The sequence below is a fragment of the Chaetodon trifascialis genome, chromosome 10, assembly GCF_039877785.1.
Source record: "Chaetodon trifascialis isolate fChaTrf1 chromosome 10, fChaTrf1.hap1, whole genome shotgun sequence".
Lineage (NCBI taxonomy): Eukaryota > Metazoa > Chordata > Actinopteri > Chaetodontiformes > Chaetodontidae > Chaetodon > Chaetodon trifascialis.
Window position 1 is genome coordinate 27,915,656 of NC_092065.1, and position 23,063 is coordinate 27,938,718.

The 23,063-nt window shown below is 45.8% G+C and overlaps 1 protein-coding gene across 1 annotated transcript in view; it reads left to right on the plus strand.

Annotated features, from left to right (window-relative positions):
• Positions 1–22,253, plus strand: part of cadps2 (Ca++-dependent secretion activator 2) — a 150,564-nt gene extending 128,311 nt beyond the window's left edge. The window contains exons 25-30 of the mRNA XM_070972496.1: positions 2,376–2,450; positions 3,190–3,273; positions 3,441–3,473; positions 11,067–11,174; positions 17,623–17,727; positions 18,399–22,253. Of these exons, the coding sequence (XP_070828597.1) occupies positions 2,376–2,450; positions 3,190–3,273; positions 3,441–3,473; positions 11,067–11,174; positions 17,623–17,727; positions 18,399–18,569 (576 nt within the window). The 3' untranslated portion in view covers positions 18,570–22,253. The remainder of the gene's footprint in view (positions 1–2,375; positions 2,451–3,189; positions 3,274–3,440; positions 3,474–11,066; positions 11,175–17,622; positions 17,728–18,398) is intronic.
• The last annotated feature ends 810 nt before the right edge of the window (positions 22,254–23,063 follow it).

A 23,063-nucleotide genomic window follows, 5' to 3' on the forward strand; every position in this document is an offset into this window, starting at 1 on the left:
CGCTGCACTTTGATTGGCTGATTGTGGTCTATGTGCAGAACCTGCAGTCTGTTAAGCATTATATCATCAGCATCAGGTGCAGCATTTGGTCTGGTCATAATGTTCCAGTTCATTTTGTTTCTGTCGTCTGTTTTGTTAAAATGACTGTTTTTGTAAATGGAGTCTGGTGGCTGTTTGTGGTTAAACAAAAAGGATCTTAGTGTTTAACAAGCGGGTGTCTCTGTAGAAATCCTCTCCTTCATGCTGTCAGACACAATGACAAAAACACTTTGAGTGGACGCACGCTGACGACGCGCCGACGCCGGAGGGACTGCATCGCAGCCCGTTTCATGGCTGTTTTCAATAACTGGTGTCCCCGTCAGTCGCACACACACAGAAAGTGACTTGTTGGCGGTCGTAGCGGAAGCTCATCCAGCTGCTAAACCTGTTGGTGACGTGCTGGACGGCGAGCTCGTCGCTTTGGTTTACCGATCAGTAACCGTACGCAGTGTCTCGCTAACGTTAGCATTCTGGCTAAAGCTCAGCCAAAGGCTTCGATTAGCCGAGCGGGCTCGAAATATCTCCTCATGTCAAATTATTAAAGATTTGTCCCGTTTGCTGAACAGTGTTTACGTTGCATTAACGTGTGGGATGGTAATGATGGCTCCAGGTATTAGTCACACCCTCAGCTCAGGGAGAGTTGTGAAAAAGATTCTGATTGAAAATATAAATTAATGGACACAAGCAGGATAACGAGCTTCTTCGACGGGCTGCTGATGTGCAGCAGATCACCTCGTTTTAAAGATGTGGCCTCACGGAGACGCCTGAATTCACCAGATTTCCTTCTGCGTGGCCTTTAAACATCAGCCGCTCTTCATTTCTCCGAGCACAGTTCGGTTCAGTTGATGCTCATTCATGTTCTCTTGGGTGCAGTGAATGGGGCCTCCTCACCTTTGACCCCTGACCAGCAGTCTGAAGGGTCTGAAGAGACGTCCATCTGAACTTGATCCAAACCTTCGGTGTGGTCAGTTTTCTGCCGCGGGTCTTCAAGTGTGTCGACCTGCAGAAAGGCGCTCGGCCATTTCTGACGCCTCGGCGACAAATTTGTCCGTTTCCTGACGTGTTTTTAGGGACAACGCTGCCCAGATCGCAAGGTGCATTCACGGGGGGGTTCGATTCTGCACTTGACCGTTTAATCCAGACGAGAAGCTCCTCTCTCGGATTAATGAGTTCTGCTTTTCTAGACGCCGTTAAACTCGGGTGATCGGCTGAAATCAATGAAAATGCTAATCGCTGCGCAGCGGTTTTGTCGCTGAGGTCACTTAAATAGTGTCGGGGGGGTCATGTTGAAAATGTGACCCGGCTCAGAATCTAAAACACCTCACAGAGCTGATGCAGCGGCGGCGGCTCAGCGAGCAGATAAATGTTTTTAAAAGCAATAATTGTTCTTTTCAGTTTTCGCCGCGCACATGGCAAAGACCAAACAATTTCTTCCCTCCTCTGCTTTTTACGGCCGCCTTTGTAGAAATAAAGAAGGCCAAAGCAGCCATGTTAATTGAGGTAAGAAGAGGAAAAAAAAGGAAAGCTCTCAAGATTTGCCAAAAAGATTCGCCGCGCTGAAAGAGGGCTGCCATTTTGCGGACTTGAGGAGGGAAAAAAAACACAATTAGGGCTGGCGGCGGTGACCTCCCTGGACCCGCAATTTGTCAGCGATCTGTGCGCTTTGTTGATTGAAATTTTTAATTTGGGTGTTCTTTAGACGGCCAGTGAAAGGGCATTGTTGCCAAGAGATGAACTCCCCCGCTGCCGCTGCCATTCAGCGCTCAGCCCCGGCCTTTTTTTTCCTCCTTCCTTCAAGGGAAAAGGTGCCATGAATATGTTTTTAGGGGGGGCCAAACGAGACATGAAATGGCGGATTAATTGAATCTTGTGTGAGCCTTTGGTCCTCGCAGCTGGACCGGTGCTTTAGAGGAATACAAGGCTGCTCTAATTGTAGGGAGGCGCACAAAAAGTATCCTTCAGATTCCTTCGCTTTTCCAGCGCGGACGGGAATGTCAGTCAGCTGCATAATGGTCCTATTAGCTGCTTAACTCAGCGCCGCTACACGGATGGGAAGGTTTTTCACGCCCGGCTGTGTCGGGAGGGGGGTGTGTGTGCGTGTGTGTGTGTGTGTGTGTGTGTGCGTGTGTGTGTGTGTGTGTGTGTGTGTTCACTGTTGTAGGTTTTATTTCTGTCTTTTGCAGCACAAACAATGCTGTTTTCCAGCATCAGGGAGGACGTGGAGACGTTTTTGGCCTCAGCGTCCCGTCAGTTTTCTCAAAATAATAAAATATTGCTTTTTGTCCCCCCCCCCTTCCATTTCTCCCCACCTCCATGACCCCCCCTCCCCCCCGCAGCAACAGTACCACTCCAAAATAGACGTTCTGATTGACGAGGCGTTCAAAGACATGGTTTCCTCCCTCGTTTCAAAGGTAAAACCTTTTATCCTCCAATCAAATCCTCTCGTTCGCTGCTCGCCCTCAAGTTTGCTTCTTCTTTTTTTTTTGGCTTTTTGTTTTTCTTTTACATTTTTTTCCTTGATGGGGAGTGAAGTCAAGTTTACTCTTTTACTAACATTACAGATTTTCATTTTGCTCTTTTCTCTTTGAATTAAAGTTTTATTTGATTTTTTTTTTTTTTAATGGGCAGTTAAGACAAATGTAATTCAGACTTTCTCAATTTGTTTCTATTTACTTTATGGATTTTTGATATTTGTTTATTTGTTGTTTTATTTTGTTTTTAGAGTCTTTTAAAAATATTTTGTTTTTCTGTATTTTATTAAAACTATTGTTTTTATTTTCTAAATTCTTGGTTACTTTGTTATTATTTATTTTAAATTCATCTAATTCAAATTTTTTTTTTTTTTTTTTTTAATCTTTGATCTTGCTCGTAACTTTGATGGTTTTCTGACTTTTATTTCCCTTTAAGACGCGTCGTATTTTCATCTGCAGTGAGAACATTTCAGAAAACAGAAAACTGGATCGCAGCATTAAACTCAAGACAGTAAAAACTTTATTTTAGGAAATAATTGAAACAGCTTAGAATAATCTGCCTGCGTCTGTCTGTGAAGAAAATAGGATGAAGTTTGCTAGCTGACAGACTTTGTGAAGAGGAGGACAGTTTGCAGATGAAGGCACTAAACTGTCCTCGTGTCTCCTCGTCTGTCCGCAGTTTGCCGCTGTTTTAGACGGCGTCCTCTCCAAGCTCTCCAGATACGATGAAGGGACATTCTTCTCTTCAATCCTCTCTTTCACAGTGAGTAGCCATGTTTTTGTTCCTGGAAACAGAGCGCCGAGCTGCTTCTTTCACCGCTCACACAGGCAGCCTGTTATTTGCTGGAAACCAGATCTTCCCAGCTGAACTTCAGTGTCATTCTTCTTCTTCTCCTCCTCCTCCTCCTCCTCCTGCCTCCCTCCCGAAAGGTGAAAGCAGCCGCCAAATATGTGGAAGTCCCTGTGAGTCCGTCGATCTGCTTGTTTTGTTCTTCGCCCTGTCCGTCACAGCCGCCTCACGTGTTTGTGTTTCCACCCGCATTCAGCCGCTCGAGGCGTCGGCGGAGGACGAAGCCGCCTGGAAATGCAAAGCGCCGCTCTTTGCATTCAGCCGCAGTCATGTGTTGTTTTTTGAGTTTGTCATCATACACTTCTAAACATGTGTGAAACATAAAGAGGGTTTTTACTCCGTCTGCAGCTCCAGAGCCAAAGATCACATAACAAGCCTAATTAATTGCACTCCTGTCCTTGGAGATGTGTTTGTGCTGAAGTGTTGGTTTGTGGGCGGCGGCGGCGGCGTTCCCGTGTCGAGCGGTTAATGAACGGCGGCAAAGATCAGAGGCTGCGGCGAGCGAGCGGCAGGAGGAGACAGCGACGTGCTCGACGCAGGAGTTAAAGTGTCGAGGTGATGAGGCGTTAACGTTTGGCGGCGTTCAAGGTGTGAAGGAGGGAGAGGTTTAATCTCCAGAATTAGATCTGATGAAGATGAGGTGACCCCTCGTCTTCCAAAGTGATTAACAGCTCGAAATTAACAAAGTACAATTCCTCTGAGATTTCTCTTTTTGCACGTTCTGCATTTTCCGTCTCTTTCATATGAAGTCTTTTTAAAAGCGTCCGCTGGGATTACGGACACCAAATCAGTTTTTCCAAACCTCTCAGGCTTCAGTCCAAACAGAACAGAACACTGTGGAGGAGAGCTGCACCCAACATGAAAATTAATACTGAAAAAAGAAAAAAAGTCACTTAATCAAATTTGTAATCTCCCGTTGAATGTGACCAAACAAGCGGACGTCGAGTGACGCTCGCAGACAGTTTCACTTCTCTCAGTGACATTTTTTTCTTTGATTGCTTCATTGATATAAATCGATTGACAAGAGTCTCAGCCAATCACACGCAGCAGTGGACTCACCCCATCTCCACTGCAGCGTCTTCGGACAAATTAAGATCCAAGTGTCCTTAGAAATTATGTCCATTTTGCGTTTGTCAGTCTTCGGCGACAAAGGAGGAAGTAGCAAACAGGAAGGAAGGCCCAGGTGGGGGACGGCTGTTTAACACACCTGAGACGTCCACGTCCTGTCGCAGACCTGCTGCTAACATAAGACAGAGAACATTGATACCGCTGTCACATCTGTATGCTTAATACAGAGAGCAGCCAGTTAGCTTTCCCCTTAGCTTAGCATAAAGACTGGAAACAGAGGGAAACTGTTAGCCTGGTTCTGCCCAGCGTATCAAATCCAGCTACCAGCACGTCCAAAGCTCAGTAATGAACATGTTATATCTCAGACTTTCAATTCAAACATTAACTCAAGTTTAAAAATTTTTAGGAGGTAGAATTTAGAATATTCATGAAGGGACTCTGTCTGTTACTGCATTCGTCCATGGACTCATATTATATTTGACATGGTTATAATATGTGACAGCTTCAGGATGAGCGAGTCTCCATCAGCCGCCTCAGCACTGATGAGACGGTACAGGATGTATTGATGTGTTTTCCTCTCACTGGTTTCTTGAATCAGGCCTTCGTTTGTTATGTCTCTCCATTTAAAATGACTAAATCAGCACTCGACAGAAATTAGGATTTCTGTTTTCTCAGAATGCTCCTTTAACATTTGCTTATTTAACGTTAGATTTGATGAAAACGTGCTGACACACAGATGTGAGAACATCCTAAACTGAACAGCTGAGATAAAGAGCGGCACAACAGTCTCACCTGACCTCCTTAATCCGCTGCCCCGCCGCGGCACATCCACCCTATCCCATCATGCTCTCTGGTTCCCGTCCAGACTTCCTCCTCAGCCTCTTCCCCCCCTGAAATTATAATGTAACCGCTACCTCGGCCTTTTGGTCTTTTGTGTGGAGGGAACCTGACGCAGGTAAGCCTCTTTTCCAGGTGGGATGAAGAGCAGGGGGCGGGGCCTCTGAGCTGCCTTGCTGGCCAGCTCCGCCTCCCCCCACCTTGTCACGAGAACATGAGTTTTTACCCTCCAGTGTTTACATTTCGGAGACTTTCTGCATGTCTTTCATATGATCTGACAAGTGAAACTGCTTCCTTTGTAGTTTTGTGTTTTATGTACATCAGATATTTACGGTAACTTTGAAGTGATTACATTTTTTTGAGAAGTTGTCATTTTACTTTTTCTAAAGTTTTATCCACATCGTGTCACTGCAGTAATGCCTCCTGGAGAAACCACAGCTAACCTGCTAACCAGCTGTGTGCTGGTAGTTCATGTTGAAAACTGGAACATTTTACCAGCTTGAAACCAGGAAAGTCCCGGACAGACCGAGACCTCTGGTCAGCGTAAGCTAGTTAGCGGTCGAGTGCTGGCTGACGGCTAACGATAACGGAGAGTAAACAGTAAACAGTCTGAATCCTTTTTTGTTAGCTTATTGAAGCTAATGTTAGCTAACGATAGCTAACGTGAGCTCAGCGGTGGACACTGTCAGGAGATACTGACTTTCAGCCACATGTTTATTTTAATAATAAGTGTTTTTAACAGTAATTCTGAAGTAATTTTAGTATCCCAGCATGTAGCTATTATCATCACGGTAACATTAAATATAAGCTACTTGTTCTGCGTCAGCGGCACGGTGGAGGCCCGGTTCATGTGGGTCTACTTTCAGATGTTATATGTATGATTTTACAAACGACTAAAAATATATCTAGTGTGTCCATTTCTGGTATAATTTTCATGGTATTTTGCAGCTCCCACCTGGTGCACAGGTGTACCCAGTCTTTCCTTTCAGTGCAGGGCCTGTACTTGCAGTGAGGTGCTGTGATACTGCAGTACTGATACTGTGAAGGGTTGGAGTGGTTCAGTGTGTTTCTCACACTGACTCACACGTGTTCAGCAGGTCTGACATCCTCACGCCTGAACAGCCAAGATACCAGTGACTGACAGCCACACATGCTCGTATCCAACATATGCACGCTGGCAACGCAGGAACACAAACATTGGAAGAGGGATCAGCATCACTGGCTCTTTACCATCGCAGGACCAACACGGTCCTGCAGGGCCGCTGCAAACGCGTCTGAGGGCCGAAGGCTTCAGAATATATTAACTACCTCTGGTCAGGGCTGTTCTGGACGTCTGATTTCAACATTTGAGATGTAAAAAAAGTCGTTTCACTGCAGGTGAAGTTTAATTTTACACCAGAGAATTATTATCAAAAGGAAACACGTCTGAAAACGTGAAATAATTCCATCGATCGTCAGTAAAACCAAGCACGTGTGTCCTGCTGCGTGATGATGAGTCGAGCCTTTAGTCCGCAGTGACGTGAACAGACGCTCTGGATGCTGATGGACACTCCGTCATCGGCTGAAGTTTAACGAGTGTTTGTCGATGAATCGGCTGCTGTTTGGACGGAGAATGGATGTTTTTCATCGTAAACAGTTATTTTAAATCATAGTGGGACTTTCTGCTGTGACGTGCAAACACACATATCTGCACACACACACACACACACACACACGGTGCACCTGGCAGGAATGAAATGAATCCCGGGCAGGAAACGAGGCCGGTCGCGGTGTGTAATTACCTGGCATTTCACCGCCTCCCTCCCCCACTAACCGCTCATTAACAGGCCCGTCCTGCCTCCCCCTCCCCTTCGAACCATCCACCCCTCCCTGTCTGTATCCGAGCAGGAACGCCGTTTAATTTTACACTCTCAGTTTTTTGTTGTCAAATGTTGACGAGCAACCAGGCGGCCATTATCCAGGCGCGGAGGGGATTACTGGTACTTAGCTACAAGTGAGGAAACGGCGAAGGAGAGCGTGACAGGAGCGGCGAGCTGCTTCTCGCTGTTTTTCTTCGCCTCTTTCTTTCCTCTCGTGTTAAAGTCTTAATCTCGGCGGCTGGAACTGTGCCGGCGTCTCCGATCTGTCACGCTGCTTTGTCACCCCGTCAGAACGAGAGAAAAGAGAAAAGAAATGATTGAGGCTGAGCCTGAAGGGGATGGAGGGCGAAAACTGATGTCTCAAGTGACAACAAGGGTAGTAATATGTTGCCAGTGACACACACACACACACACACACACACACACACACACACACACACACACACACACACACACACACACACACGCACACACACGCACGCACGCACACACACACACACTGTCAGGACAGACTTCCTCTTGCCGTCCACACTCATGCCGATACATGTTTAAAAGTTGGTCTTTTGATTTTGGCCCTCGATCCACGCTGTACTTGTATATGGACCCCTGAACTCGTGTTAGCATTAGCGCTAACGTGCACATTATTTTCCAGCTGCGTTCATTGAAGGCAGTCGACTCCTGAAACAACAGAAGCCTCATTTATAGAAACGTTCTTCAACTTCTTTCACGATCAACAGTTTTTCTTTTTTAAAATACAAACCCAAGAAAGAGATTCAGTCAAAAAGCAAAGAAAAGTTGATTTTAGTCTTCAGATTTTTTCCAACAATGCACGAACATAGAGGGTTCACATGCGCAGCGTCCTCACGTGCACGGGTATTTTTCTGAACGTAGCTTTTGTCTGTGTGTTTTGGCTTTTCGTCCTCATGCAAACACAGTTTTAGCTCGTTGAAAAGAAGCTTTTGGAAAAGTCCTTCCAGGGTGAAGGTACCCAAAAACATGAGGAGAGTTTGTCCAATGGTGACTGAAACAATGCTGGCGCTAACCTCGCTAACAGGACTTTTTACGAGTTTTAACCTAAATAAACATTTACAGCTTTTATTGAAGAGCAGAGCTGAGACAGAGGTCACAGCTTCCCACGACACAAACGGTCACGAAATTACACATCACGGCCGTCGTGGGATTCATTCCTATCCCAAACGAGTTTTGGTGTTTAAAGCTAACCATTCGGAGGGTGTGCCATGTGGTAGGCATGTCCTGCAGCTACAGGGTCTCCGCAGATAGACCGCAGGGGTCGGAACTGTAGTTGCAGGTAGCCTCCCCTTCTGATTGGTCGGTATGGTTTCAGAGTTCGGGTTATTTCGCCGCCCGTTGTCTTGGCATGCTCTTGACAGCTTCAGTTGTTTTTGTACTTTTTTCCAGATATTTTTTCTAAATGGTGTTCATGTGGACGTGATTTTTCTTAAGGAAGAATCCTGTTTGTAGAAATATGTGTTTACATGTCGACGAACGATACAAATCCTATTTTCATCTTCTGTCAAGTCCAGACTTTGATCAGAGGTAAAAGTACTAACGTGGCTTTCTGCTTGAGTCATTCTTGAGATCAAAAGTGACTGAAGCTCATCGCCTCCATTATGTCCGGAGCTGAACATGTTGATGGAAAACGTCCTGTAATGATGGAAGACGCTGTGCAGACCAGAGACAACGTGACGTCCTGTAAAACGCTCAGTGAGACAGTTTCTAATCGTTCGACACTGATCCTCGATCTGCCAGACTCTTGCTTCTCCGCTCAGCCCAGAGGATTATGGGTGATTCTGACAGGCCCGTCAATCACCAGCCCGATCCCTCCTCCCTCTGGTTGAACATAACGCTTGCACCACCCGTCCTTTTCCCGCACCTACACCAGATCCCCTCGCAGCCATGTGACCCCACTTTAACCCCTGGAGTCTGTCCGGCGGTCCGTCTGAATTACATCTGAGCGTCTCTGATGTCGGTCTGTCACCGTCTGTGGTGTCAAACAGCTGCTGGACTCTTTGTGTCAGAGGACGCTTGGACAGCAGCTACTGTTTATCGTCACAGAGAAAAGCAGGATGTCGTCAGCGCTTAAACAAGTCGCTGATCGTTAGAGTAGTCAGCGATTGATCTTCTGTCTCTCAGATAATTAATCAACTTATTATTCCAGCTCTGGTGTGTGTGTGTGTGTGTGTGTGTGTGTGTGTGTGTGTGTGTGTGTGTGTGTGTGTGTGTGTGTGTGTGTGTGTGTGTGTGTGTGTGTGTGTGTGTGTGTGTGTGTGTGTGTGTGTGTGGCGGATGGAACTGCATGGACTGTGGCAGACAAATGTAAATTCATGTGAAGCATTGCCTCGCAGACGCTCACCACTGCGGGAAATCTGAACCTACGAATCAAAAATGAGACTTGAGAAAATCGGTCGCGGCGAAACGGCGTCGGAGAAGAAGCCGTCTGAGCTACCTGGCTCTCCCGCAGCCGCCTCTTCACCTGTCAAGTCACACATTTCGGCATTCGCTGCTGAGACGTTAGGAGACGGAGTTGACGGTCGACATTAGCATGTGACAGTTTGTGTTTCCTCTGTGTTGTCTTTGATGAGCAAAAGGTCACAATCCCAAATTTATAACCAGCCTCCAACCTGCTTTTTGCCTTTAAGCGAAGCCAAAAGGTGGCTGGATTTCTCGAGGCTCCGTTTGCTTGTTTTTCCACGGGGACCTGGCGTGCCATGCTCAGCGGCGCTGCAGCAGAACAGCAGCCCCCCCCCGGGGCTGACGCATGCCGGCTCACGGAAAACGGGTGTGAAAGATGTCAAAGCAATTACAATAAGCATTACAGTTGTAATCTCCCCTGACAACAGGGAGTGTGAATGAAAAGGGTTTTACCCACTTCTCCTGCCTCTGGCCTCTCTCCGCCAAACACACAGCTGCCTCCACCGCCGTTCATGTTTCCTCTGGTGTAACAGCTCCAGCAGCTTCTTGTTACTCCCAACACAGAGAAGGTCGATTATTATTTTTCTCCTTTTCACCCGAGAAGCAGCAGGTGATGCCGAACATTTGCTCCCTGTGTAGTTGAAGTGTAAACCAGAGTTATCCAGAAACACACAGGAAACGTGTGCAGAGTCTGGTCGGTGTCTTGCTTTTAATAAATCATCGTCTCGTAACCTGTTGAAGGTACGGAAACGTCGTTGTTAAACGTCTCACGCTGCGTTTAAGGCGACCGTGTGCGTGCTCTGCTTTGTTAACCCGTTGTCGATCCACAGGTGTGCAAAAGTTTTGCTCTCACGCTCAATTCTGTGATACAGTTTTGTCGTTTACACCCTGGCGTGTTCCCTCAAATGGTGTGTTTTTACTGTGAAATCGCTGCTTGAATTGAGCAGCGGTTTCATCCCGTGTGTGGCGGTTGTATCTAAAGCATGAACTCTGCGAAGGTGAGGTGAAAAGCCATCCGTCGTGAATCGTCCACACGTGGATGATGGACATTTTCAGACTCTCCTTGAAGACGTCCCTCCGTCTCTGCGCACAGCGATGATCTGTGTCAGAGTGGACGCAGTTGTCACATTCATAAATATCTCATCATCTTTCTCATGAGGTCGACGATCAATGGAGGTCAAAAACAAAGAATGCTGCTGGTGCGGATTTGCTCTTTTATTCTGCTTGCGAAGCTCTGATTGGTCGTTTGTGATGTGGTCAGCGAGTCAGAGTGATGGAAGACTTCAGTGCATTGTTGTTGTTTCTCCTGTTGACATTTGGGGTCTGTTCCATCTCACTGTGAAGAAAACTTGTTCAGCGCTCTGCTGATTCGCTCGCTGCAGTGTAATACGAGCTCATGTTCATGGATGCAGTGAAATGAGCTCCATGAACACTCAGCTGTGATGACATGATGCAGTTGTTGTCCCTCTGGAGTCGTCCTCACGCCCGTCTTTGTCCTCTCTCCTGCAGAAACCGGGGATGGATCTGGCCGACACCTACATCACCTTCGTACGGCAGAACCAGGACATCCTCAGAGACCGCGTCAACGACGAGCTGTACATCGAGAAGGTGTTTGACGTGAGTGCCGATTCTGAACGTTCACACCGAACTCATGAGTTAATGTCTGAGATCTGTGAACGCCGCGATGTCAATAAAAGGCGGATTGTTGGCAAACAGTTTCTCCAGATGATCTAAACGACCTCATCTGGAGGTCAAACTGAAGGTGAGCACACAGGAAATGTCGATAATAATTCGTCATCGCACAGGAAGACTGTGTATAGGAATACAGGAAGCACACAAGGTCAAAGGTCAAACAGGACGGCGGCCTGCAAACTGTGATAAAAGCTCGTAACGAACTTTCATACAGAAAACACACGTGATGCTGTTTCTGCTGCAGCCGGCAGCTGAATCCTCAGATCTTATCTGGTTTTAGATTAACAGAGCTGCTTTTCACGAAGTGGCCGAACGGTCTTTGTCGGTAATTCAGCCGGCGGCAGCGTAGAACCAACAGTATTTCCACGCGCTGCTTCTCAAACATTTCGATCAGCGTAGCTTTGCTCACTATTTTTAAAGGCGCCCTCTGCTGGACCGCAGTGCAGACGACAGCTGTTGCACATGCAGACTGTCATCAGGTCATTTAACGTTTAAGTTTCTCCCATGAGCTTCACCTGAGCTTTGTCATGCACCTACAGAGCCAAGTTCTCTGATAGAGAGAAAAAACAGCAGAGATATAAAATTTAGATAAAAAAGGTTTTTTTAGGGGCTGTAAAACATTGCAAACAAGCTAAACACCTTAATGTCTTCTTGACTCAAGATGTGACATGACAACAAGATTAAAACAGGCTTTCTCAGTGTTTATAAAGAGGCGACCTGCCAGCCGTGACCTGCTGATGAAAAATTCAGAAACGTGCTTTTTGTGACAAAAAGCGAACCCGAGCAAGGTTAATGAGCGCGGAAACGGCGGCGGCGCGTTCCCTCCCGTCAGCCGGCCGTCAGCTCTGCGGCGGCGGATCGAGCCTGAGGACGGAACAGAAAAAAGGTCGATAAGTGACTCTCCAGGCGAGTTGACCCACGTGCTGCGTTCATGGCCTCATCAGACAAAACAGCGCTGAGGAGGAACGCGTCCTCTCGCTCAGATAAATACTGCTTTTTATCCTCTGTGAAATATTGTCATCGTTTTAAATCACTTTCATTTTCTGCAGAGCGACAAACGTTTGACAATCGTCTCTCACGTCGCGCAGTGCTCGACGCTCAAAGGACAGATTTGGGTTGAGTTTCACTTGAAGTGGAGGATTTAACACTCAGGACTCACCTCTAACACGACGGCATTGGTTGCGTTCCAACACTTAGATCGACCGCTGTTTGTTATCTCGTGCCAATGACACCTGGGGTTTAGCTGCTGTATTTAGACGTAATTTAAAGATCAGCGGTCGGAGATCAAACATGAAGGGAATCAGACGTTTCACGTGTTGATGTGAGGAAGGCTGCGGCCGCCTCGCCGCTCCGCGCACATCTCGTGTTTTCTTTTTCTTTTTTCTCTCCTTTTCCTGCACAGATTGGAAGTGGTTGCAGATGCACTTCATATGGAAATGTGACAGTGAGGTTTCATTGTGCCTGATCCTTTCATGAGATGCACAGCAGCTAAATGCTTGTGCTGGCCTCATACAACTCTTTACAAATGGAGCTCACAGTCAGGTGTTTATGCTGCTGGTGAGAGCTTTGATTCTCCAGCTTCAGAGCAGCAGCAGGTCGCTTCGAGGCTGAAAACACAGGCTGCTTCTGTTGACCTGTTTATCACTTAGGAAACACGGCGAGCCGCCGGCCTGCTCTGCAGGAGCTGCAGACGCCTCCTCCGCCCGACCGTCCATCCATCCGTCCACCCCTCCGTCCCACGCTGTCCGTTTTCTCCGCCGGCCGCCCCCCTCCAGGATTCAGATTTATAAGAATATTTTAGCGCCGAGTTGCCAAACACGCCTCAGCTCGCTGCCGTGAGTCAATGCAGCGGACATGGCGGCTCAGCCCTTCGTACACATTAGCAGCACGACGCCGAGCGATGGATTTCTGCCACCTGCCGCCTCCTCTGAGGGTTCGGGGTGTTGTGGCTGAGGCTGGAGCTGCGCTGTGCTGATCTGTGTGTGTGTGTGTGTGTGTGTGTGTGTGTGTGTGTGTGTGTGTGTGTGTGTGTGTGTGTGTGTGTGTGTGTGTGTGTGTGTGTGTGTGTGTGTGTGTGTTAACAGTGTGTGGGGGGTTGAGGCGAATGAGTCTAATGGAGCTCAGAAGCGTCCAGTCATGCACCGAGGAGGAGGTGACGGCGGGGCCTCAAAGTGTCTGCGCTCAGCCCTTCAACATGCATCACACACACTCACACACACGCACACACATGCAGTTAGTGTGTAACAAAGAAAGTAAACCCTGTGTTCATACAGCAGCTTCAGGCCCCCCGCCAGGAGCATTATGGGTATGCAATTGTCTTGTTTACGTGCGTCTGAGCGAGTCGATGTCAAATTCATTTAAGGCGCCTTTTCTTTAACCAGACGGTTTGTCGACGGCGGCGGATGCAAAGAAGAGGAGAGGCTGTTAACGCGAGCGGCGTGATGAAGAGCAGGACGAGGATGTGGGCCAGCAACACGCCGTAAACACGTCCGCGGTTTTTGTCGGCTGTGTGCATGCTCGCATGTGCCGCGCCGTCTATTTGTCCACAAGTGCTCACCGGGGAACACCTTTGTGTGGATGAGGAGTGTAATACATGCCCTCACACACACACACACGCACACACACACACACACACACACACACACACAGCTCCATCCTCTTCACATTAGGAGCTACATCACCTTGATGAAGCAGCTGACAAGGATGAACCTGCAGACTGTGAAGAAAACAAAGCCGCTTCATCTCAGATTCAGCCTTCAGGTTTCTTTTAGGACGAGATGAAACGTTCAGGATTGAGGATCTTTGTTTTGTTTACGTTCAGGAATGTTTCAGAAATCTGCGTCAGAGTGACCAAACACTCATGCAGACAGTTTCTCCAGGTCGGAACATGAGCTCAAACACGAAGCTACAGTCAGGACGCCGTTTCTAGAACTCTCTAGAAACGAAGCAAGTGCGCATGAAGCCGATCTCAACGCTCGAATCAAAGAAGTGACCACAAAGAGCCTCGTTTTACTGCAGCTCTTCATGCGAGGAAATAAGCTTTTAGGACTTGATTGTAAAAAATTACTTTTAATTTCCACAGAATTGCTTCTTTTTTTGGTTGAAATGCAGAATATGTGTGAACTGTGTAAATGACATCATTACTGCGGCACCAGCAGGGAAGCACCCTCCATTCGTCATGTGGAGATTGTTTCTGACAGGACTAATGCAGACTCACAGTGCTGTGCCTCCACCCTCCGTCCTCCACATATTCCCTCCATCTGTTTTCACTCTCGTCCTCTAATCAGCTCAATTAAGGAACGTCTTCGTACTCAATTTCCACGTCAGTTAACGCGGCTCGCGAGGCAGCCGTCAGACGGCTGATTAGCCGCCTCAAGGAAAACTCGCCTCCCGTAAAGTCAAATAAACGTTTCACTGAGTGGGTGAAGAAGAGGAGGAGGAGGAGGAGAGAAGGAAATCATCACAGGAGCAGCAGATATCACCCAGTAATTTCAACATCCTCCAGCATCTGTTAGCTCGGTGAGCTCATTAGCATACGAGTCGAACTCCAGCGTGGAAATATTCAGTGTGGAGAGAGGAGGAGAAGATGATGGAGGAGGGATGAAGAGCGTGGCTTCAGATGGCCTCCTGACTTCACCACAGTCACACAGTATCCTCATGAAGAACATTTCATACACGATATAAAAGTGTCTTACATTAAAATCTGATCAAGAGAACGAAAAACAGAAAACAGTTAACCAAAAAAAGACTTAAAACAAATATAATTTCGTACTTCATCGCATTATTTTGCGGGAAGGTGGAAGCGCTGATGTGCAGCTCTTGAGTTAACGTACTTTATTCCACCAGGTGTGTTCAAACAGAACGCAAAGCTCATTTTAGACCAGGTATTTCATGCAAATTCACCATGCACTCTCTCATGCAAATGTTTGTGCTGCTAGCTAGCATTAGCCGCACAGGTGGTTAGCAGGTTTGGATGCTAAATGTTTGTTGCTGCTGACAAAATGCTGCGTTACCACAACAAGCGCATTTACAGCGTGTTTCCGCCCCCTTTGACTCAGCCGTCAATCAAACAAAACCCCACCCACTCAGAGGGGGTTTTCTGTCAGTAATGAGAACAGGAATACACCTGAAAATCACTCATTAATATGAAACAGTAACAGAAGATCACACACAACGCGTCAGTGTCATCAAAGCAAATTAAAAATATAAAACTGCACTCGGCTGCTGTTTCACCTCACTTATTAAAAGCTGATGAATTTGTGATGGCGAACACTCTGCGTTTATTCTCCTCGGACTGAAAAGACATGAAACCGGGGCCTGAGATTCGGCTCAGATCTTCATTTGAGAGCTATCGCAGGTTTTCTTGCCATCAGTCGACACTTAATAACTCAGATCGGGTGAAAAACTGCTTCATTACTTTGACATAATTACAAGCAGTGGGCGCGAAGGAGGTCGGAGGTCGTTCCCACAATGGATGGAATCAAATATTTGCGTGACCCCCGAATGAGCACGGACGTGTTTTGGCTTTTGTCAAGTGCATGGAACGCCCTTTGGACTGTTTTTGTCTCTTAAATTGGAAGGTAATTACAGTTCTTGTCGGTGTGAAATTAAGTCCGCCTGCGGCTCTTAAAGCAGATCTGAATATTACGGGTCATTACTGTGTCAGAGCAATTTCCCCGGGTATTCTTATTTGACTGCTCGCTGAATAAAGCCACCTGATGTGTGCATTTTACCAGCGGAGTGCTGAATGCTGCTCTAAGTGAGGATCGCTCTTCAGGTGAGAAGAGGTGCGTTTGATTTCCTTGCAGCTGTAGCCTGGTGGTGGAAGGTGTGAAGGAAGAGCGTTTAATGAAAATTACAAAGACCTGAGTTTTTTTTTTCTTCTCTGGAGGTCAAACCTGAGCCGTGAACCCTTCCCTTTACATGCAGCATTCAGGAGTTTTCCAGTAAATTGGTGCCTTTGAATAAGTGAATGTTTTACCCTCTTTGAGTTTTGCTGTTTTGATGCTGCACAGCCTTTGACCTTGCGTTGTAGCGTCGTCAGAGTGACTGAAGCGAAGCATTTCAGAGGCTGCCAGCAAGCAACCGGCGATCACCTGAAGTCCTCTCGCACAGGAATGACGGGCGTAAGCTGATCTTGCAGCAGCTTTACGGCATTAACATGATGTCGTTTTTATTTATGGATATTCCAGCTGTGAGAAGAAAAATGCAGTTTGATTCTGGTTTTCTTTGAAAAACAGCTCGTGGGGCTTTCAGGCAGGTGAATGAAGCTGCTTTCAGCTGGTTCCTGGTGGTCTGATGTCACTTCCTGCGTACTTTAAAATTATTAAACAGTCCATTTCAATAAGCCTGTTTCATCTTTTTAACAGGAGACAAGATTTTGCTTTCAGGTGTCTCATCATGAAACATGTAGTCAGCAGGAGCTGCAGCAGCTGAGCGTTGAAACCAAAGCGTGATGCATTAGACCGCAGTTCCTCTAATGTCCACTAGGTGTATCGCTGTGTATACCAAACCAGTTCTCCCAGTTTTGGTGCCAATTTGAGCATTACTTCACCTTCACAGGGCCAGCCAATGGAAACTCAGGAAGGAAAATGTTTATTAACACTGTTTTTGTACCTCGGGCTCTTTGTTCGCTTACGATGTGTTCACCAAATTGAAAGTTGAGACCTGGGAACAAGTTAATAAAATAAAATAAAATCTACAACTGAAACTAAAGTCAATAAATACTCTTGGAAATGGAGAACTGGCTAAAGACACGGAGGCCTAGTGCAAACATCGGGTAGCTAGCCAACAGCATTTAATGCACTCATCATCTACAGATGTTCTTCATTCAGTGATCAATATAAATGTATATATAATATATAAACTAAAACAAAACTGAACTCAACTCAACTAATGTAGGATACACACACACACACACACACACACACACACACACACACACACACATATAGTCCAATGGTTACGTAGCTCTGTGTAGCTACACAGCTAACCATGAAGATAACTGCACTCAGACTTTTCTGTATTGACTTTTTGATTTAGAAACAAGGTTATCACTGGAGGAAAAGAAAACATGAGACCTTACAGATTGCTTCTCAGCCAGGTTGGAAACACACCAACAGTTCATCTGTAGCATCTGAACGACTTTATTTGGAGGTCAAACTGTGGGTGAGCATTCCTGAAATGTTGCTGACGCTCCGTCATTGAGGGGGAAAAGTGTGTGAGCGCAGGTATGGAAATAAAGGTCGAAGGTGAAGCAGGAAGTAGGTCTGGAAGCTGTGATGGATGTTCTCAGCTTCACCGCCTTCACTTGCTAAATAAGTTTATCCTTTTTACAGCCGCACTCTGATTGATGTTTTTGCTGTATTCACAGCAATGGTACACCGGCTCCACGAAGGCTGTGTGTGTTTGGCTGACAGACCGACTGGACCTTCAGCTCCACATGTACCAGCTGAAAACACTCATCAAGATCGTGAAGGTAAAGAAATGCAAAAACGTAACGAGAGCAGAACTTCTGTCAGAACTGTCAAATGAGTGTTGAGATGCACATTTGTGAAAACGGAGCGTGTTTGTCGTTCTGGGTGACGGGTTACTTTTACCCACCACGTTCGAAGGCTCCTTTTCTTCACTGTTTGAAAAGAGCTGCCTTGAATGAGCCTGAGACTGGCTAAACTGAATTTAAAAAAGCATCTTAAATTGTGGCTTATTCATATAAAAACAGTCAGAACAGGCATTGAAGGCAAAGAAGGAAAAGTAAAGACAAATCAGTCCACGCTGAAGTGTCCTTGAAAGCAGCAGCGGCGGTGTGAAGAGGTGGCGAGACACGAAAGAGAAAACTGCTCAACTGTGAGCTGCTGCTCGCCGCTTTTGTCTTTTCATAGTTTGCTAATGTACAGAGATGTGCGAGTTTAACTTGAAAGCAACGAGACAAGGAATTATAATGGCTTCTGACTGAAGGTAAAAACCCCTCAGATGCCTCAGTCTGCCTTCCCGGTCCGACACATAAAGACTCGTCCTTGAGCCTCAATCTTCCAGCTTTTGTCCGAGCGGCAGCCGCCTCCTCCCGCTCGCTGCATTCCTAAGATGCTCTCTGTTCTTCCCTCCCTTCTCCCTCCACCTATCTCTACCCCTCCACCCTCCCACCAACAGAAGACCTACCGCGACTTCAGGCTGCAGGGCGTCCTGGACGGCACGCTGAACAACAAGAGCTACGAGACCATCTACAACCGGCTGACGGTGGAGGAAGCCACGGCGGCCGTCAAGGCGGGAGACGGCCTGCAGGGAATCAGCATGAGAGACAGCGACGAGGAGGACGATTAAACAGACCGTCACACCCTCTGTTACTGCTTGATTATCATCCTCTCCGACGGATCAGGACCTTCCATTGAAATGAATGCACTGTGACCTCGACTGAACTTGGCTCCACTTCAAAACTGAGGCTAAGATGCATAACAAGATCGCAGATTATGCTAACGTTAGCTAGTGTGCCATGTTGTGGATGTATGCTCTCCACCGAGCTCCACTAAGTTAATAAAAACTACAACTGAAACTAAAGTCAACAAATACTTGGATCAATGAGCAGAAATGAAGAACTGGCTTGACATGGAGGCCGAGCGCAAACATCGGGTAGCTAGCCAACATTTAGCGCACTCACGATCTACAGATCGCTCAATGATCAAAACATAAACTAAATATAAACTAAAACAAAACTGAATCTGCAGTTGACTAATGTAATTTAATCATAATGAACACAAATGAATACGTGCCACCTGGGCAAACAGCCACGTTGTGCTCGACAACAGGATAAATTATGCTAACATCAGCTAGCAAGCCATGTTCTTCAATCAGTTTCTCTGCCAAACTTTACTGCACTTAACAGCATTCACTAAATACAAAACTTATGATTAGATCTGGAATTACTGTCAATAAATATCTTTAAATAAGGAAATACAGAAGAATTAGAAAGCTGGTTGGCGGGCAGAATAGCCATGCTAATGTTAGCTCGTGAGTGGTGTGGTTAATGCATTTTCTACTAAACTCTACTAATTAAAATATTAGACTTTTTTGAAAAGGGTCCATATTGGATGAAAATACATCCAGCAGTTGTATCGTGAATTGAATCGTTACCCCCCTTCCATTATGAATTTAACGTGACATAAGCTGGCTGACGTTAGCTTAATAGCTGACATTATCTTGCTACCTAACAGTCAACATATTCATTTAGACAGCTGTGACTACAGAAATACAATTAGGGGATGAAAATAATTAATCAGTAACAAATAATTAGATATTTTTGTCATTACTATCGTCATTTCTTACAGTAACAGTAACAGTAGTATCAAATATATATAATGAAGTCCAGCAGTTGCGTAGCAACACTGCTAACCATGAAGATAACTCCACTCAGACTTCTGTATTGACTTCTTGATTTAGAAACAAGGTTATCGCTGGAGGAAAAGAAAACATGAAACTTTACGGTCTACTGGACAAGATCATCTTTACAAATCAAAGGATAGGGCTAGCATTGTTGTGTAATATTTATTCTTAAGAAATGCTGTGAAAAGACCAAAATCCAACAATACTTTTTGTCCCTTGCTCAGTACTTCCCTGATGATGTCAATGAAAAGATGAAGCCTTTTTAAACTTAAGAGCCACAGATCTCATTTCATCTATAAACTGAAAACCTGTTGAGAAAAAACCTTGAAAGTAATGTGAAATCATATTAGATGGTGGGTGCACATGTGCAGTCGAGGTGACACATCATTCATGGTGGCTGAAGGTCCTGATCAGGTAAGGACGAACCCTCAGGTAGTGACACCCCGCCCTCCTTTTACCCACCTGCCGCATGCTCGTTACCTGGACACTGCTGTACATACGTGTTGGAACGCACACGTACACGAGTGAGAATGTATGACAGAGGAAGTCAGGGCGAGGCATCTGAGGGACACGGTGCTGGACGGAGCCGAGATAAAGCCCGTCCCCCCGTCTCACCTGCAGGACAGGAAATCCCGCCCTCCTCTCACATGCAGCCATACTCTAATTGATGTCACTTTGTACAGTAGAGCTGAGCGACCGCCGTCAGTGCAGCTCATTCCTGCTGTTTTCATCCAGTTGCAGCTGATTGTTGGAAGCGTGAAAGGCTCGTCTGAGCGTCCTTTTGCATCACTTTACCGACAGCAGCACCGTCAGATCTGTATTTGACGGGAAGCTTGGAATTTTAAGGTTCTGCTTGACTGTTTTAATCAAAGTTGCGATATCCACCACCACGTCTTTGCTACTTTATACTGTTGTGGTTTTATTTCATTGAACGTGATTTATTGATTGATTTGGAGTGGAGGTCAAAAATCCTGCCCACATCCTCAGATTCTGAAATATTTGCTCCAACCCACAGAAACTGTCCAGTTTAACACAAGCTTCCTGTAAACTGAACCAAGTAGCTTTAATCGCATAAATTTAATCTGGCCTTTACCATTGAGGTGATGTATTGGAAAAAACTGATCCGCTGTTTTAGCAGCCGATGTTTTGTTGTTTAAGTCAGAGGACTGTGTTACCCACAATGCAACATACTTAGCTACATTAGCTACTCTTTGAGCCCAGGACACTTCATAGAAATCTACTCATTATGTTCAGATCTTTATTTAAATTTGACCGTCTAGTGGAAGTTGAAGAAAACCAGGATTCATCTGTGAATTTTTGTGCCCAGCAGTTTGTATTTAAGTCGCTCTGGATGCAAAGATTGAACAGCCCAACAGTCTGACCAATATCGCCATTTTTCAGCCCATTCGTGGTGGACAAATCTGCAGTGCACAGTTCACATCCAATGCCAAAGTTTCTGCCCCGGCGTGTCTTTAACGCAGCGAGGCAGAAGGTAAATGAGTGTGTTGTGCATTCAGCTGTTATGCTGGACACCAAGCAGTGACAGTGTTTGTTAATCGTCACCCTGATTTTTCCTAAACTTCAGTGTTTTAGTTACTTAAACTCGTCCAAACCCTCGAGGATAATAATATCTCATTGCCAACAGCTTTGTAAACGATAATGAGTGTTTACAGTGGACGACGGTAACCCAACTGTTCTGTTTGAGTAACTGTTTCTTTGTTTTCAACCTGTTTGATCGGACTTCCGCTAACTTTGGCTCTGCAGAATCGTCTGTCAAGGTTTTGTCTTGCACTCGTGTTGAGTTTTCAGAACAAAAACAGAAAGCACTTTGGCTTCGTGTTCGCAGTAGAAGTCTTAACAACCCCATGCTGACGAAAGGTTGCTGCAGCTTCTGAATCTGAACCTTCTGCAGCTCCGAATGTCCCCAATACCAATGATGACTGGTGTCCTCAGGTGGAAAAAGATGCAAAAAATGAAATATTTCCTCTTTGGTTGTTGCTGAAACAGTTTTCTGGGTTCAATGAACAGGAAACGAATCTACGTCGAGGTCCGTTTCACCACAGGAAGGTTTGAAAAAGTGCTGAAACTGCAGCGAGACTCTGAGATCGGAGAATAATTGTTCAGACTCATGACTACGGGTGGATGTAGTTGTAGATCTGCTGTCATCTCTATTCATTGTGATATTTACTGTTGTGAAGAATAATATTGAGCTGTAGAGTGATATGGTCGTACCGCCTGATGTGCATCATATCCAACATCGATCAAAGTCTTAGAAACGTGCCAACCAACTGGAACATTGTGGACTTCACCGATGGGAGAACGCGGATCTGTTTTTAACCTGATAGATGTCTTTAATCTGAGTGGACGAAGCGCCTCGTCGCCGCCGCTCCCTCATTCGCCACCGTCTGTTTGCGTGTCGTCGTTGAGAAAATACGAGTTTTACCTGTAAATCCAGCGTAGGCCTCCGATCGACTGTGTGCAACAACCTGCTGTTTGTTTTAAGCGTCCGATCCAGTTTGTGTCAGTGCAGTTCAAAGGCCAAAAACTAAAGAAGTATATTTATATTGTCTTATTGTGCACCTGTTTTGTTCAGGTGTCTTCTCTAAGTGTCTCTATTAAAAGTGTTTTTAAATCACCTGTGTTTCCATCTCGTGGCTTTTTCTCAGTCAGACTAAAGATGAGACTCAATCAGAGCCAATTTTAAAGAAGTGATATTTGTAATTGTGTTGTAACATCCCAAAATCCACCACATCTACATTAAGCTGGGAGGAATTTTAATATAAGACAACAACTTATCTTTAAACATATATGGCCAAAAGTATGTGGACACCACTGTCTTCATAATTTAGCGCCTCTGTTGGCTTTGGTTCATGTCATTTAGTTCTAATGGTGGCAGATGTACGATGAGGTTTTAGATATCTGGACCTTTAAACAACAGGACATCAGTGCAGCCTCTCACACACACACACACACACACACACACACACACACACACACACACACACACACACACACCGGCGGCTCTGTGAAGAAGCCGGTTTTCCCAGTTCATTGTAGAAGAGCTTGACTGGCCTGCAGTCACTGTGCTTCACTTCAGTTTTATCTTACATGTAAAACATGTGATCAGCTAATTAATCATGAAGCATTGTTACGGATTAAAGGCCCTGCAGACCTTCGCAGGTGTTTTCAGTGAAGCTTCAGTGTTGGATTTCCATGAGGCCGTCGAGTACTTAGAGGAACGATGAAGTTGTAAATTTCCCTGGAACAAAACTAACAGCAGGGGAAAAAAAAAAATTCATCTTATTGTAGATGATAATGACTTATTATCTTCTGTGGAGAAGATGAAAAACATCCATCATCTTCCAGGACCTTGAAGGCTTCATACTTTAAGTCTGAGAAGGCTGTTTGGCATATTGAGTTCATCCCTTTGGATACTTC